At 47.7% G+C, this 18,639-nt stretch overlaps 1 protein-coding gene across 2 annotated transcripts in view; it reads right to left on the reverse strand.

The window, feature by feature from the left end:
• The window catches only part of COPS4 (COP9 signalosome subunit 4), a 785,196-nt gene that overhangs the window by 229,309 nt on the left and 537,248 nt on the right, over nt 1-18,639 (reverse strand). For both annotated transcript variants that reach the window (XM_069626120.1, XM_069626121.1), the window contains exon 8: nt 612-727. In XM_069626120.1, the coding sequence (XP_069482221.1) occupies nt 612-727 (116 nt within the window). The remainder of the gene's footprint in view (nt 1-611; nt 728-18,639) is intronic.

The raw sequence follows: 18,639 nt of genomic DNA on the forward strand, positions 1-18,639 counted from the left end.
GTGAGAGGAGTAGACATGCATGCACAGACTCCACCCCAAAATTTAAATGTGGAGGAAATCTTTTGCTTTGCTGTGGAAATGTATTTGGGTCCCATTCCCATTTGACCGACACCCATAAAGTATGAATGAAAGGGGACAGGACGTAGGAATTCTATTTTTACAGACCACTTGGATTTCCAATGTTTTCACTAAATAAAGAGTTATCAGATTGCAGGCATCAACCAGCAGAAGATGAATTGCTGATTTACAAAACATTACTTTAACCCTTGTTTTAGTTTGTGAAGACTGCCATAATGCATGTTGCTTTTTGGTTTAAAGAGAAAACCTGAAACTGCAGAAAGATTGTCACTGAACGCCATCTTCGGACTCCAGTTGTGATAAGTAGTAAACAGATGTTTCTCGCACCCCATCTGCCCCCCAATTAGCCACAAGTGAAATTTCCAAACCACAAAATCACTAGCAGTAGTCAATTACTTGACCTCAATACCTGCATTTCATAGACACATTTTACATATCAGGTTTTTTAATCTAATACCACATTATAATACTTCATTCTAATACTACATTCAAACCAACCCAAAATATTTATTTAAAAAAAAACAAATGAAAACCTTAGCAGCAGGAATCTCAAGAAGAGCACCAAGTTCTTCGAAGGTTATATTGTTATATAGCTTGCTAGCAGACAATAAGTTATGCTCGATCACTGCTCTGTCCAATATACTGGATCCTGGGAAATAAAAAGAATTGTAAATTATAAGTAAGTTTTAGCAAGGCCAAGAATTCCTTGATAAGTGCATAACATTGTGTACAAATAAAAACCATCAGGTATGAATAATAAAATACAACATATTTAAAGTTAAATGTTTTAATAACAATCAGAAAAAACTGTTGATCAGAAGGCCAGCAGGGATAAATGAATCCTGAAAGTGGTTCTGAATGGATTAATGAGCACATTGGACATCTGTCCGGAAAAAACCCTTCTCCCATTGGCTTCTCCAGGTACAGAGGTTTTCCTTGCCTTACCTTTACATGCCAGTGGGTTGAGTAGGCATTTTCTGAACATTTGACTGAGAATCAGTAACCTGTTTAAGGTGCAAAGTCATTCTAAACAGTTTAGCTTATAATATACACTTTCATATGGAGTTGGTTTTGTGAATTTGATGTATATCATCTGTGGGAATCGTTTCAGACTCGCAGGAGAGAGTAACCAGTTGGATGGAATCAACACAATCAAGTGTGCATCAAAATGGAAGCGGTGTACAGGGAATGCCCAGTGTCCCAATCGGGCCACATTAAGACCTGGGCAATGACCATGTTGCAAGCAAAGAACAAGTTATGTACCAAACTGGTAACGTTCTTTCGACTGGATGTTCCTCCAACATATTCCTCATCTATGACATGTAATGTCCACAGCTGTGCTGCTTCGGAATTTATTTTTTGGCAGAGGGCGTTCTTGCATTGATGACGTCGGGTCGATGTCCCTCAAAGGCCTCCGTCGAGGGTGACGTCATTGGATGTTATAAGTAGCACGCAGGCCCGTAGCCTCAGTTCATTTTTTCCCCCTCACAACATGTGGCACACATGCCCAGAACACAGCATCGACTGCACTTAGCCTTGCGGGACGCAAGTTGTAACGGCATGGGAAATTCTTGAGAGGGGTAGGCTGGGAGTGCGATGAGGAATACGTTGGAGGAACATCCAGTCGAAAGAACGTTACCAGTTTGGAAAGTAACTTGTTCTTTGAATGGATTGGGTCCTCCAACGTATTCCTCATCTATGACAGACTCCCAAAGCAGTAATAATGAGCGGAGGAGGGAAAAGAATTTAGACCTATCCAATTAAATGGCAGAGTAAAGCACTGCCTTTCCAAAGTCAACATCCTGAGCATGGGAAGTATCCAGGGAGTAATGCTTAACAAACGTGTATAGAAGACCACGTTGGAGCGTCATTTTTTTTTACCGGCACCCCCCTCTGGAGGGCTGTCGAAGTAGCAATGCCCCTGGTGGAAAGAGCCCGCAAACCCTCAGAAGGGTCCTTACCAGCCAACCAGTAGCATTCCAAAAATAGTGAGGTTAATCCACCTAGACAAGGTCTGCTTAGAAACAGCTTGCCCTAAATGGTGTCCAGCATTCCCCAGAAAGAGCTGGTCGTCCACTCGGAGCTTAGCCATCCTGGAGAGAAAAGCTCAAGGCTCTGAGGATCCAACCTATTGAGCATTTCCTCTTCCTTACTAGGATGAGGAGGAGGAGGAGAAGGAGGGGGATAGGAAGCAGGGAGTACCACCTTCTGACTCAAATGAAATTCTGACACAACCTTAGGTAAAAAGGACTGACGTACTCTCAATACAACTCTGTCCTTGTGGAACAAAGTAATGGGTTGCTTAGAAGAAATTGCCTGCAACTCGCTCACTCTTCTAGCAGATGTGACTGCAACTAAAAAACAGGTTTAAGTGTCAACAATCTTAATGGGCAAGAGTGCAAAGGTTCAAACGGAGCACCCATCAGAAATTTTAGAACCAAATGAAGGTCCCAGACCGGAACCTGAAACTGGGATGGCGGGAACACATTTGTGAGCCCATTCAAAAACGGAGTGATCAGTGGAATTTTAAAATAAGAGCATTCTTCTGAAAAGCGCTTAATAGACACCGCTGCCAAATAATCTTTAATGGTGCCCACATGAAGACCCTTGTGGGCCAAAGAAAGCAAGAAGGATAGAACCTCTGGAATAGAGCACTGAAAAGGATCCACATTCTTTCCTCTGCACCAGTTGCGAAGCTTACGCCAACGGTACAGGGACTTTGTTGCCGGCCGCCTAGCCGGAAGCAACACCTCCATCAAGTCATCCCGGAGGTCCCAATTCCTATATCGCAGCCTCTAAGAAACCATGAGTCAGGTCGAGAGTCTTGACCTCTGGATGGAGAACCCGACCTTCCTCTCGCGAGAGAAGATCCTCTCGTTGGTGAAGACGCATTGGAGGACAGATGGACATCTCTAAAACGTCTGGGTACCACGCTCTCCTGGCCCAATACGAAGCAATGACCATCATGCAGGTACCAGACCGTCTCAACCTCCTGATAACTTGAGGTATGACGGGGATCGGAGGAAACTCGTACAGTACCGGGAAGAGACACTCCACGACGAACGCGTCTCCTAGAGCTCCTCTGAGGAAATTCCCTCGAGCAGTACCTTTAGCACTTCCGGTTGGCACCAATCGTGAACAGGTCCACCTGTGGGGTTCCCCAAAGGGCAAAGATCTCCTGAAGGACTTCCTGAGCTAGTTCCCACTCGTGGGAGACCATGCGCTGCTTGCTCAGAGCATCCGCCGCCATGTTCTCCTTGCCGGCTAGATGAAGCGCTGATAGGGACATTCCTTCTCATATTGCCCAGGACCAGAATTGCATTGCCTCCCTGCACAGAGGCAGTGACCCTACACCCGCTCTCTTGTTGAGGTAATACACTGCCACCGTGTTGTCCGTCATTATCAGGACATTCTTCCCCCATACAGATGGCAGGGAAGCCTTCAGCGTCAGGCTGATGGCTCTCAGCTCCAAAAGATTGATGTGAAGTCTGGTATCTGATGGAAACAAACAACCGCTGATGGACAGATCGTCTGCATGAGCTCCCCACCTTGTCAGGGAAGCGTTCGTCACCACCGTGACATCCGGCCATGGCTGCCAAAAAGGCTCTCCTTTCATGAAATTCTTCTCGTCGGCCCACCACACAAGCTCCTGCGAGACAGAGCGGAATATGAAGGAGATCCGACATCCTGCCCGAGAACTGGGACCATTGAGTCCGTAAAGCCCACTGAAGGGATCTCATTCTCAAGCGGGCCTCTGGCACGAGAAAAATGTAGGATGCCATGAGGCTGAGGAATCTTAATTGGAAAGCCGGAAGATATTGGGCTTGCTGAAATTTTGTTACCATCTGAAGAATGTGATGAGCCCTCACCTTGGGTGGCGAGCACATCCCCAAGGATGTGTACAACACAGCCCCTATGTACTGGAGCTGTTGGGATGGTGTCATATGTGACTTCTTGAAGTTGAGGGAGAAGCCCAGCTTGTGAAGGGCGTGGCAGGGGACGTTGAGATGATACAAGGCTTGTTCGGGAGAACACGCCCTGATCAGCCAATCATCCAGGTAGGGGTAGACGTGAACGTCCCCTCTCCCGAAATGCGCTGCCACCACCACCATGAGCTTGGTGAAAACTCTTGGGGCGGAGGTGAGCCCGAATGGCAGGACCTGAAACTGAAAGCGGGATCCGCCAACTGCAAACCTGAGGTATTTCCTGTGCTTGAGATGGATCGGCACATAAAAATAAGCATCCTGCAGGTCCAATGACACCAACCAATCCCGAAGTTGGGAGGGCCTGAGGAATCTGAGAAAGAGTGGCCATCTTGTACTTTCTGAGGAAGTTGTTCAAGTATCGTAAGTCCAGGATGGGTCTAAAAAAAATAAGGGGAATACCAGCCCTTGTTCTACTCCGCCACAGGCACTGGTTCTATAGCACCTTTCTCCAGCAGGGCTATAATCTCCTGCACAAGGAGCGGAACCTTCAAAGAGTGTTTCCCCAGTGGATTGTCGTGAGGCCGTTGTAGAAAAGGGAGGCAGTAACCGTGGGCTATTGTATCCAGACCCACGCATCTGAAATAATGGCTTGCCATTCTTCGAGATGCTATGACAGCCTGCCCCCCACCGGAGAACAATCAGACTTGGCCTCAGAGCTGTTTAGCAGCGGCAGTGCCCGATGGCAAAGAGGCAGCTGCCTGAGGGGCTTTGGTACCTCTACCTCGTCCACCACGTGTGGACTTACTTTGGCCCCTTTGACTGGCCATCCCTTTCTTCTTTCCAAATTAGGAGTAATAGCGAAAGGAACCACCCCTCCATTGCTGTCACCTAGGACAAAAAGGCTGAGGTTGGCGGACAGATGCACCCAAAGACTGGCAGCTGCCTTGGAGGTCTGCAACTTCTCAAGGCTCTCCTCAGCCTTGTTGCCAAAAAGATGCGACCCGTCAAAGTGCATGTTGAGAATATGGACCTGGACATCGGGTGCAAAACCAGACTTCCGCAACCACACAAATCTGCGCACCACAGTGCGCGTTGCCATGGACCTTGCAACACTATCCGCAGTGTCCAACCCAGACTGAAGGGATTCACACATGGCAACCCTGCCATCCTGCACAATGGCTAGAAAGCCATCCCTTTGCTGCCCTTCGGGAATATGCTCAGCCGCAAGCGAAATACAATTCCACAGAGTGCGAAAATGTTGCCAAGGCACAGGTGGAGTTGGCCGATTTCAGCGCCATACTCCCAGCAGAAAATACCTTGCGCGCCCATCCCTCCATGCATTTATCATCTCTATCAGGAGGGATGGTAGGGTACCCTGCCTGCTTTGAGGTGGACATAGCCGCCTGGACCACCAAACTCTCGGTAGTAGGGTGCGTGTACAGGTAGCCGGGCCTCTACTGGATGGGTGGTATTTCTTTGACAACGACTTTTTAACCGCCGAAATGGACTCCGGGGCATTCCAAGAAGCAGTCACCGTCTTTTGCAAAGCCACATGAAATGGCAACACCGGGTCAGTGGACGGACCCTGATCCAAGATGTCGGTATGGTCATGCTGATCATAAGCAACCGGAGGCCTGGACCAACCCAGGTACTCTACAACCTTCAACATCAGTCTCCGATAGGAAGATTCGGCATGATCACCAGGTTCGTGCTTACCAAACTCCATCTCAGGAGATGTGTCTAGGCCACTGGCATCATGCAAGGATTGACAGATCCTCAATCTGACTTTCCCCGGAAATTAGACACACTGGAGCACCAGGCGTCCCGTAAGGAAGACTAAAAGGGCACATTCTCCTCTTCAGACCCCTATTCCTCTTCCAATATATTCTGGAGACTGAAAGAACTCCTTCCTAGGGAGAGGAGTACACCGCTTATTAGGGACAGGCTTCACAGACTTAGCAGCAGCCTTCCTTGGAGGTGCAACAGCCACAGGGGCTTCCACTGGTAAATTCTGCCCAATAGGCAACGATGGTGTCGACAGTTCCGACGGCGTCTGCGTCGACAAAGGCGCCGAAGTCTTCGAAGGCCTGATCGGGGGTAAAGACCTGATAGACTCACTTGACTGACATGATGCCGATAGTGTTGACACCTTCGACAACGTCACAGGCTTTCGCCGGTTTCATTGGAGACGAAGACCGTGACCTGGCACGTCTCTGGCGATCCCCTGATGCCTTGTCCGAACGGGACCTCGATGGCTCCCGATGTTTGTGCCGACTACCCGGGCCCGAGGGCGCACAAGTGTTACGCTCACCTGGTCTCAGCAGAGGCGTTGGGGCACCGTTGCAGCCCTCCCTGGACTTGAATCACCTCCCTTCAGGCCTCTACTTCAGTAGAAAAGCTGTGAGCGGTGGTACATGGTGAGACTGCTCCTGCGTGGAGATAAGAGTGTGAGTGCGCCAGTCTGATTGTTGTTCCTCTCGAACCCTTCACCCTGTAGTACGGTTTCTGTGAGCATACGCTGTGTTACATCCAAAGCCCTGCGTTTGCCACTGCCACGCAGTCGCTTTTCTGCATCTCTTATGGCAGCGCTGGAGGTTGCCATGGACACGCGGACACTCTGCTTCCCGGTTCCAGGTAGGTCATGTGATCCGTTGGTGACGAGTGCGATGTAGGCTCCGCCCCCACGCACACGAAGAGCTTTAAATAGGTTGATTCACTTTACAACGCTGCTTCTAATTAGCGTTCCTTTGCCGCATTTCTTGAATTTTGGATTTCTACTTAACTTCTGGCCTTGGATTACGTCCCTCGACTATTCTCTGTCCTATTCCTTGGATTTGACGATACTCTTGGTATGGCATCGGTTCTGTCTGCTTGCCGACATCCTATGTCGCTCAGGCGTTATTTCTTCATTCCTGCCTTCCACTGGGGTCCTTCTGCGACCGCAGCACTATCCGGCAGCCGTACTTAACGAGCCAAAAGCACTCCAAAGATCCCACTTTCTTTAGGGTAAGACTTTTCTGCATTTTGACCTTTTCAGCATTGGTGTAGCGGTGTGGGTATCCCAGCTCTTTTGGGTAACCAATTCCTTTGATTGTATTAACAACAAAGGGATGTGTTGCATTAAAGAGCTCCTCAAGTTGAGGAGGTCCGGTTCTGAGAGTTCCGGTAACAGAACATACCAGCTTGGACTAAAAAACTTACCGGAGCAGCTCCCTCTCCTCTAGTGCCTTAAGGTTGAGCAACGTCCCGACCTGTCCCACTAGTGGTGAGTAACACGCTGGCCCATTAGCTCAGCTGTAAATTATGGAAGATAAGCTCTCCGTCTTGCCACTTTTGGCAGGGGCGCGTCGAATGGGCTCTGGTTCCTTCACTGATCCCTGATAAGGATTACTCCAGTCCAGCTGCGACTATGCTTCCTTAAGATTGTTAAGTCTTTCTTGAGTTCTTGTGATGCGGTTTATTCTGTTTAATGTCATTATATGTTGCTGCTAATTATGCCCGCAGTAATGTCTCTCTTCTGTTTTCTTCCCTTTGATGGAAACGCGGCCTAGATGCAGCTGTGAGATGTCAAGACGCGGCCGGAGGGAAGATGGAAGCTACTGTAATGTTCGACAGGAGGTACGTGAAGGTTTAAGGTAAAGCATGAGGTATGGCGAAGCGCAACCTTAAATGACTGTTTTTTCAATGTCTAACCTTGTCTTCTGTTTCTCCTTGCAGGCGCTGCTGTTGACAATGGAGCGTTTCGTGCTGCGATGCCAAGATGAAGATTTCGGCATTTCGGAAAATGTAAAGATGAATACTTGGCTCGTCGAAGGGGTGTACCGGTAAGAACAGCTTCCCCCAGTTGGTAAGTATGCTGGCAGGAAGCAGGATGTCCAGGAAGCAGGATCTTCAAAGGTAAGTCTGACATCGGGCGACTGAGCGTTACGCTGCTTGCAAGTGCAGAATAACACTAAGCACTGGCCTTAAGGATGAGCAGCTTATCTAGCTGAGCTTCTGAAGCCACGCCCACCAGGTTCAGCCTGCCTACGACACCCGAAGGCAATCCATTAGCAGCCACACCCAAGAATACACTTGGGGCTGCTTAATGAATAGAATGTTCAGGTTAATGCATTCTGCTTAATGGATGGAATGTTCAAGGTCAATGCATCTGGGGTGCTATGCCCATATTAAAGGCTTTTGGTGTCAAATGGATGTTCTTGTTTACCTTTGTTCATGAGCCTGGCGCCAAAGGCACCAGGACAGTGTCCACCCAGGTCTCCTGTGCATGAGACCCCTGCATGCCTGTGCCCCTGACTTCATGACCATGACAGCACTCCCCCTCAAGGGTGGTTCTCCTCCCAGTCTTGGTTTGGTGGGATTATTGCGATGGAACTGTTGGATTAAACGTGGAGCATGGACGGGTTCACTGGGTTCCCAAGTTCGGTCTTGAGGTCCGTAACCTTTCCAGTCAATTAGGTAATACAATTTTGATCGAACCACCTTGGAATCCAGGATGGATTTGACTTCATATTCTAGTTCTCCATCTATTGCTTCGGGCTCTGGCGGAGAACTAAGCCGTGTATTGCGTTTCATTGGTTTGAAGAGGGAGACATGAAATACGGGGTGAATTTTCATATGAGATGGTAACTCCAATTTCATGGTGACAGGATTATGGACTTTATAGTATAGGGGCCAGGTATCTTGGGCGGAAAGCTCTTGGCCCCTTCAGGGGACTATATGTGGATGCTAACCACACCTTTTCGCCAATCTGGTAGGCGGGAGCTTCCTTCCGATGTCGATCAGCAAACAGTTTTTGTCTTTCTTTAGCCTTGATCAGATGCCTTGTCGCCTCCTTAAGAACCCGAGTGATGGTTTTATGCATTTTTTTTATGGCTGGCATTTCCAGGGTATCGGGTGGATCAAATACTAATGTCCTTTGTTTCTTCCGTGCACAGTGTAGAATGGAGTTTGCCCTGTCCTTGTGTGAACTGAGTTTTTGTATGCATACTCAGCTATCCAGAGTATATTTTTCCAAGAGTCCTCAGACTGTTGCAACATACACCTGAGATATTGCTCTAAAGTTTGGTTGGTTCGTTCAGTTTACCCATCAGTTTGAGGGTGATGGCTTGTGGACATCCGGAGATAGATTTTGGCCATCGTACAACACTTTCTCCAAAAGGCAGAAACAAATTGAGTTCCGCGGTCAGACACTAATATTGATGGAAATCCATGCAATCGAACAATTTGTTCTAGGAACACAGAAACTAGAGTTGACGTAGTTGGGAGTCCCTTCAGGGGGATGAAATGGGCCATTTTGGAGAATAAATCCACAACGACTAATATGGTGTTGTATCCCTTGCAGGGTGGAAGATACGTGATGAAGTCCATCGACAGGGTATGCCAAGGTGCTGGCGGTACTGTTAAGGGATGTAGTAAGCCAGCAGGGTTCTGTTTCTGAGACTTGTGTTGTGCACAGACTCCGCAGGTTTCAATAAATTGAGCGATGTCCTTTCACCAGGTTAGCAACCAGTAGTTTTGTTTTACCTTAGCCTGAGTTTTGGCTATTCCTGGGTGTCCTTCCACTAATGTATCGTGGTCATTTGTGATTTACTTTTGCAGTTCTTGGTCTTGGACATATAATCGTCCTTGGAAATATGGTAGATTGTCTTTGATGGTGTAATGGTCACCTTTTAACAGCCATTACTGTTGTGTTGATTGATACATCAGTGATTGCAAACTGGTTCTTTGGTCATCCACACGTGTGATGGCAGCTATTCTGGTTTGAATCCTTTCCTCAGGAATTATGGCCACGGGGTTGGATGTTGTAAAAGCCTCTTTCTCTTCACTCAGGCGTGATAGAGCATCTGCTTTTCCATTGCATACTCCAGGTCTATAAGTGATAATATAATTGTATTCCGCGAAGAAGAGAGCCCAACGCAGTTGGCGCGAGGATTGTGCTTTGCCGGTTTTCAAGTATTGCAAGTTACGATGGTCCGTGATGACAGGGACTGTATGTCTCGCCCCTAGAAGGCAATGTTTCCAGGCCTTGAATGCTGCCTTAATCGCCAGTAATTCCTCATCTGTGATTCCTCATCAACTCAAGAGCTGAAAATGTGCGGGACCAGAATGCGACTGTGTGTAGTTGTCCTGTCTCGGGGTCTCGTTGTGACAATACTGCTCCCATGGTGATTTTTGAAGCATCTGTCTCAACTATGTAAGGTAGGTCTGGTAGTTGATGTCGAAGGACTGGTGCTGTAGTGAATGCTAGTTTCGACTTCTGGAAGGCTCATTTTTCCAACTTGGCATTCAAATTGGTGTTGTCGAAGCTTCACTAAGACTGCCCGGACATGGCTTGCATGTTCTTCTGTGGAGTTTGAATAGATAAGAATGTCGTCAATGTAAACGAGCGCAAACGTCCAGTAGTTCACGAAGTACATCATTCAAAGAATTGGGACGCCGCGGGGGCATTGCATAGCCCGAAGGGCATGACCTGGTATTCAAAGAGGCCGTATTTCGTGCCGAAGGCCGTTTTCCACTCGTCGTCCTCTTTTACTCCTCTTAAATCCAGTTTAGTGTACATATGGGGATGTTTCACTTGGTCCAGGAGCTCTGGTATAAGCGGTAAATGATATCGATTTTTTACTGTGATCTGATTGATGGCTCTATAGTCGATGCAAGTTCTTAAGTCCCCCTCCTTTTTAGGCACGAAGAATAAGGGCGAGGAGGCAGGTGACTTGGACGGGCGAATTAAACCGTTAGCCAGAGTAACGCTCACCTGGTATCCACAGGAACGTCACTCCGCCTGTTCTGACCTCTTACGACCTCGAACCCTTCCCTTGAGTCTACTCGACTGGAGACTGGGCCTGAAACACAGGATTGTTATAGGTTAACTCCCTATTGCCTTTGTGTGCTTGAACCCCTTCTTCCCCGGGTCCAACTCTTCCCTTTGATCCACAGCTCACCTTGTTTTCTTGGAAAGTGTGCTCTCCATCCTGCTATCAGCGCAGGGGCGCGTCGATTGATGCGGGCTCGTTGCTGCCTAGTTACTTCACTGGCAAGAGTCCGGCAGTTAAGTATAATGAGTCTTTTGAACAGTTCTCTAACTTCGTCCCTTTCCTTCCTTAGATGATGGCCGGCGTCCGGGGATGGCGACGTGCTGCTGAGATGAGTAGCGCTGAGGACGAGTGAGAGCACGATGCGACCCTTTCGTATTTGTATTGAACAGAGTTCTTTTTCTGTGTCTTTTAGGTGCCACGACGTTTTCAGCGTGGATGCCGGTTATGAAGAAATGCGGTGAGTAATTGCGGTATGCGGCGCCTGTAGATGTTTCCACGTTAACCTGGAGTGTCTTTTCCCTCTTGCAGATGGAGGAGAAGTTCCAGAGACAGAGTTCCCCCAGAGCGGCTGGGATTCAGGTAAGAGTTTGAAGCTCGTACAGTCTTTAAAAATAAGCAAAGATTTGCTGAATGCTTACTAATTCCTTTTTTCTGTTCTTTTCCCTTTTCCTTTGGAAGCGGCGTGCCGGGATGGGAATGACACCGCCGAAGATGCCCGCAGAACAGAAGGAGCGATGGATGATGCGTAGAAGCGCCACAAGGTAAGGCTATTCCTAACGGTGGTCTTGTTCTTGCAGGAGCTGAGCGCAAAAGAAAGATGCAGGCCTACTGGAGACCGATCCGAACACTGTCAGGCTGCAGGTGCAGAAAACGCAAAGCATATTTCTCAGCCTGGGCGTGGCTTAAATAGTCTCTGGGTATCCCAGGTGTCTCTGGGCTGAACCACACCCAAAAGACTAGACTGCACATGCAGTTCTGGGAACCGAAATATGTGGGGGCATCCATCTTGTCCCCATCAATGCACTGCAAGTCCAATCCCCAATGTTATCCTATGGGAGTGAGTGAGTCTAGTGCCACAAGCGCCAAGTCTGACTCCAAGTGGGTCTTTGGAGGGATGGAGAGGCCCTTGAGGGCCGTGTAGGTGATCGTGGCCTGGCTCCAACCTGACATCTTGGAGGGCTGGGGACATGAGGGTCAGCAACCATGACAGCCAGGTACGGATCCAGGTAAGTTCTAAAATGCGGATTTTCCTGTTCTTTCAGAGCATAAATACGGCTGCAATGGATCTGGGCTCCGGGTACAAAATCTATTTGACATTCGTAGTGTCTGTGCGGGGGCAAAATGTTGGCTTGCTCTTTTTTGAAGACAGCCTGGTAATCTTGGTATTCAAGCGGTAAGGAGCTGTTGAGGCCCAACACGATTCCTTTCTTTGGTTTCAGATTGGTGTCATCTTTTTTGTAACGTGTGTCAGCACAATCATGAGGAAATGTTAGAACTCGTTTTCGCCAGTCGATCCTAGCAATGTGGGTCTCCAGCCAGGGCATTCGCAATATCATCTGCAACTGAGGAGCACCGATGAGATCGAAAAGTGATTTCCTCTTGATGCCCGTCCTGACACAAAAGCTTGACTTTCTCAGTGTATTGTGTCACCGGGCCGGATGATAGGTGAGAACCATCCACAGCAGTGACGTTTTGCGATTTCTGCTTCTGTCAGAGAGGAAGACCTATTCGGAGAGCCAAATCTTGGTCAATGTAGTTACCCACAGCTCCACAATCAATATATGCCTCCAAGGCATGTATTTATGATGGTTGCTTGCGATTCACCAAAAGCACTGGAAGGGCTAGATGTGAGGTCTGTATGGATTCCTTTTTAATGCTCGACAAGCAGACCCCTACACTTGCCGGGCATTGGCGTTTCCAGAGTTCTGTTCTTCCTCAGTTTTGTCTGTTGCCCCAACCGTTTTCTTGGGTAGTTTTACCAGGCAGTCATGGAGGAAGTGATCTGCTTGTCCACAGTATAAGCAAAGCTATTGTCTTCTTTTTTCCCTTTCTTCTTTGGTAAGGGGACTTCATAATCCACCAAGTTGTACTGGCTTAGACTGTTCATGTGGTTTAGTCTGATTCTCACAAGGTTGTACGTAAACTTTGGTCTGGACTAGGAGATGATTGAAAGTTGCAATATAGGTTAATAGAGCTTTATTCGCTTGTCTGAGTGACAACTCGCTGTCCAGAGCTTGTCCTTGTGTATGGCGGGCAAACAATTTCTCCATCTCATGTTGTAAATTCCCAACGTTCCGGAGTAAAGGGTCATCTTGATTTACCAGAGGTATAGACCAGTCCGCCGCACTACCTCCTAAATACGAGAGTACAAACGCCACTTTGGCTTGGTCATTAGGAAAGGCTCCTGGTCTGCACAAGAAATGAAGATGACATTGGTTCATAACTACAGCAAACTTGTTTGTGTCACCGATAAGGCGTTCAGGAGGAGCTAGAGGCACTGCTCCTAGAAGAACCACCTGAACCGGTGTACATTGTTGTGGTGTGGAAGAATGAGAAGATTTGTTCATTCCAGGCAGTGGAACCTGTCCTGCTTGTGCTTCTAGCATTTGTCTTGCCAATAGTCAGTTCTTTCTCGAGTTAAAATAAGATCCCTCCGTAATGAATTGGTTTCCTGTCTTGAAGCATGTACTTCAGCCCGTAATTCCCCTAGTAAGAGGGCTAACTGATCTGTTTCTAAAGTTTCCATAACACCCAGGCAGAGAGTATTAGAGGGTTTGCGTTCTGTTACGCTCACCTGGTCTCTGCGGAGGCGTTGGGGCACGGTTGCAGCCCTCCCTGGACCTGAATCACCTCCCTTCAGGCCTCTCCCTCAGTAGAAAAGCTGTGAGTGGTGGTACTTGGTGAGACTGCTCCTGCGTGGAGATAAGAGCGTGTGCGCCAATCTATGATTGTTGTTCCTCTCGAACCCTTCACCCCGAAGTATGGTTTCTGTGAGCATACGCCAGCCCATAAAGCTCATCTGTGAATTAAGGAAGATAAGTTCTCTGTCCTGCCACTTCTGGCAGGGGCGCGTTGAATGGGATCTAGTTCCTTCACTGATCCCTGATAAGGATTAGTCCAGTCCAGCTGCGACTATGCTTCTCCTTAAGATTGGCAAGTCTTTCTTGAGCTTTTGTGATGCCGTTCGCTCTGTTTAATGTCGTTATAGGTTGCTCCTAACTATGCCCGCAATAAGGTCTGTTTTCTTCCCTTAGATGGAAACGCAGCCTAGATGCAGCTGTGGGACGTCAAGGCGCAGCCGGAGGGAAGCTGGAGGCTACCGCAATGTTCGACAGCAGGTAAGCGAAGGTTTAAGGTAAAGCGCGAGGTATGGCGAAGCACAATCTTAAACTGACTGTTTTGTCAATGTCTAACCTTGTCTTCGGTTTCTCCTTGCAGGCGCTGCTGTTGATAATGAGTGTCGTGCTGCGGTGCCAAGATGAAGATTTCGGAGTTCCGGAAAGTGTAAAGATGAATACTTGGCTCGCCGAAGAGATGTACCGGTAAGAACAGCTTCCCCCAGTTGGTAAGTATTCTGGCAGGAAGCAGGATCTTCAAAGGTAATTCTGACCTCCGGCGACGGTGAGCGTTACGCTGCTTGCAAGTGCAGAATAACACGAAGCACTGGCCTTAAGGATGAGCAGCTTATCTAGCTGAGCTTCTGAAGCCACGCCCACCAGGTTCAGCCTGCCTGCCACACCCGAAGGCAATCCATTAGCAGCCACACCCAAGAATACACTTGGGGCTGCTTAACGAATAGAATGTTCAGGTTAATGCATTCTGCTTAATGGATGGAATGTTCAAGGTTAATGCATCTGGAGTGCTATGTCCATAATAAAGGCTTTTGGTGTCAAATGGATGTTCTTGTTTACCTTTGTTCATGAACCTGGCGCCAAAGGCACCAGGACAGTGCCCACCCAGGTCTCCTGTGCATGCGACCCCTGTATGCCTGTGCCCCTGACTTCATGACAACAAGCTTCGGACCAAGACCGGTCCTTGCCGGCACGAAACTGTGCCATGAGCTTGAAATATCTAACATTTGCTCCTGAAAAGAGTCCCACTCCTTGGGGGTAGAGGATTTAGTGGGGCATGACATTTTCTTCGGGTAGACATCCGATGAGGATGGCGAACAGAGACGCTGCTTCCTGGACCGCCTCGACGAAGAGTAGCACAAACCACTCCGGGACCTAGATCTCCTGGACGTCTTCCGACAAGAAGACACTCTCGACTCATCGGTCGACATACCAGTAGATTTTGATTTACGGGGCTTGAAACACAGCCTACCTTCAATTTCCCCTTACGCTCCTGCAAGGCCGTGGCAGTCAACAACTGGCCCTTCGAGCAGTCGTCCATGGCGTGGTCCTCGCACAGGCACCACAAGCAGATACGATGCGGGTCCGTGATGGACATCTTGGACCCACTGTCCCGATATTTCTTGAAACCAGACCATGGGGTCGTCAGGGTGGAAGAAGACATAATCGCACAATACTAAGTAGAAGACGCGAGGTGCGCCGAATTCTCGAAGCAAACACGTTTGCGGAAAAAACGGAATTGAGGCTACGGGCGCCGTGCGTGCTGCTTATAATATCCGATGACGTTACCCTCGACTGAGCCCTTCAAGAGTCATCGACCCAACGCCAACGACGCAAGGACGCTCTCTGCCGAAAATGTTTCCGAAGCAGCACAGCTTTGGACATTACATGTCATAGATTAGGAATACGTTGGAGGACACAATCCATTCGAGCACTGATTTTCAAATGGCAAAGCATCAAGGTTAAACATTGTCATTCCCTTATACACAAAGATAAGATGAATAAAGTTTACCTGTAACTATAGCTCTCCATTACTTACAAAGACTGAGACCCCTATTGTATTGGGTGCACATTTGGTGCTCCCCAGAATTTATCATGTTCTGCAAGGAACTCTTAAGAATTAATGAAATTCCCCGGTGCCATTTTACCAGTAAAATAAGATAAAAAAGCTCTTTTTCGTCGGCCAGTCAAATCTCGGAAAGCTGTATAGTCCAAATTGTACAAAGGCCTAATTGGTTACTATCTCAACAGTGTGCCTGTTAAGATGGATTAACAAAATCAGCCCTGGTGGTAGGATTTTGAGATGCCACCCTATTATGGTGAACTGGGAAGACACTGAGATGTTAGCCAAAACCCAATCAAGTTGAGGTAGCAGAGCAGTCAAAGCTTATTCTCAGGAAGAGTGTGAGTAGTAAACTGCTTCAATGAGTCCATACAGAGCAACAAGGTTCTATGTGAAAAGGTCCCCTGGGAAAAAGTTGCCAGTTGAACAATTTCTTTTCCTGCACCCATAAAAGCCTTCCCCCCACATATTCTAGAAGGGTTTGAATTACTATTTTAACTCCAGTCCTAGAATATTGCACATTTGGGGAAATGTTGCCCCATGGAAACCTTTTCCCAGGCGACTATGAATGGAGACCAGCAACAGCAATTCCAGTTAGTCAGTAGAATAAGATTATTAGGCCTTTAGTTTACACACCAAGCATATAAAAAATAACATCTAAATGTTGTCAAAGAAATCTTTATCAATCATTTATTCAAATTCACCCTTGGAATAAATAGAATGGTGTATGAATATTTACCAATTTTGAGAAACCTGAGGGTGTCCTCCCATCTACTTCCCTTCGTTCCTCCTATCAGGTGGCCAGGAAAAGGCCATCTCTTGGATCCTGTCCCTAGGGGTAGAGAAGCGAGGGAGGATCACCTGAATGGAGGGTCCTTGGGGATTGGGAGAGATGTACTCCAGCGAGGCACAGTAATCCGCATTTCCCCTTTCAGGGAGAACCCTATATTCCAGAGGCCGTCATGGAGTATTGCTATGCCTATACAACTGACCCGGAAAATGCTTAAAGATGTTACCACTCGAGAAACACCAGAAAGACTTAAGACGACCAGGGTTAAGGATAAAATAGGCGAGACATGCTATCCCCTTTCCCTATGGAAAACCAACCTAACCCTTCCCCAGCCTTTATGGGCTATTGTAAGCCAGTTCCCCTCATTTACCCACGTTTTCCATTCGACAGTATGGTACAAAGATGAGGAAGAAGCGACTAGGAGTAGTGTATACTAGTAACCTAGTTTACCACTGGGATGATTAAGATGCCTGCAGAGTACTGTGAGGTTCAGGCATGTCCCTTTAATTATAGAGGCTCAGCGATTCTTTTGGTATCACAGATCTGGCACTGGATTGGTTGACCTCCTTCCTATCTAAATCAACCTTCCCCAACTGGGCCTGTTCCTCTCCTCCACCTCACTCTACCTGCAGCGTCCCTCAGGGCTTTATCCTATCGCTGTGGCTCTTCAACATCTACCTTGCCCCTCTGACCCACTTGATCTCCTCTCACCATTTCCAGTGGTATGCTGATGACAGTTCCCCTTCAAGCATCCCTCCACTACCACCTTCCTCTCTCATTCCGGACTGTCTGACTTCTATTCAGGCATGGTGCACAGCTAATGATCTCTGTCTTAATGCCAGTAAGACGGAGATCCTTCTCGTTTGGAACCCTGCTCCCTGTTTCCCACTCCCTTCACCATCTTGTGAGGCTAAAAAACCATGATGTCATCTTTGACTCCCCCTCTCTCGATCTCCCCTCACATCACAAACCTTGCCAAGAAGGCCCACTTTCAGCTTCACTTGCTCAGAGACATTCTCCCTTTCCTTACCTTCCCCCAGAAACTCAATGTCTCCAGAGATCTGGTTTTCTCTAGGCTGGACTACTGCAACACCTCTTCCTCAATCTGCCTCTTCCCCCTCTTCACCCCCTTGAACTAATCCATAATAGGACTGCGAGACTTCTCCTTGGCCTCAAGCCCAGGGACCACATCTCTCCAGCTCTAAAATCTATCCACTGGCTCCCGGTGGCTGCAAGGATCAAATTCAAGTCCCTTTGGATCCTTCACAAGGCTTGCTGGTGCCTGGGATCCCGCTACATTGTGGAATGTTTTAACCCACTTAGGCTTTGCCCTGCGACATCCCTGTGTGCTGATGGTGCCAGAATGATCGAAATGGCCGCAAAAGCCCTATGCGCGCCAAAACCTATGAAAATTGCGCTCTACAAAGCACAAAAAGATGGCTGCCAAATCTACCATGCATGTTATCAGTGGTGGAATGGAGACCTCACTTCTGAAACATGTCATTGGGCTGCCCAACCAGTAAAAATTGAGCCTGCATGAAAAGCAGTGCTTGCTGAAAGAAATCCGGAATCTTGTTTTTAAATCTTTTCTTGGTTGCTGAAAATACAGAATGCTGGTCCAAAACACCCACAAACCAGAGTGTCACATTTTACTGAATTCAAGAAATTGTGAAATTGCAATATCTTGGAAAGCTGAATTGGTCATCAAAACACCCACAGCACAAGTGTGCCTGCCTGTGGGATCTGTCAAAATCTGGGCGCAGTACCAGAGGCCGCCTGAATGACTGTTTTCAAAAGCCTGCTTTAAAACCGTAAACTTGTACCATTAAGATCTAATGTCTGAAATCTAAGTGACCTGTTATCAAGAGTAACCTAGGTTGTAACTATTTAAACTTCATTGTTTAGAGTCTGGAATCAGTGTTCTAGCTGCTGGTTTCAAAATTACAAGTTTATTTAAACAAAGGAAATTGCAACAAAATGACATTTAAATTTAAGCCTGACACAAAGCCAAACCACAAACAACTTCCCCCACAGGGCCAAGCCCCTCCCTTCTGCTTTAGACCAGGAACTCACACCCTTGTGTTGATTAAGAGGGGAGGAGCACTTGGGCTTC

Source organism: Ambystoma mexicanum, chromosome 6p, assembly GCF_040938575.1.
Source record: "Ambystoma mexicanum isolate Mex_15411 chromosome 6p, UKY_AmexF1_1, whole genome shotgun sequence".
NCBI classification, from domain to species: domain Eukaryota; kingdom Metazoa; phylum Chordata; class Amphibia; order Caudata; family Ambystomatidae; genus Ambystoma; species Ambystoma mexicanum.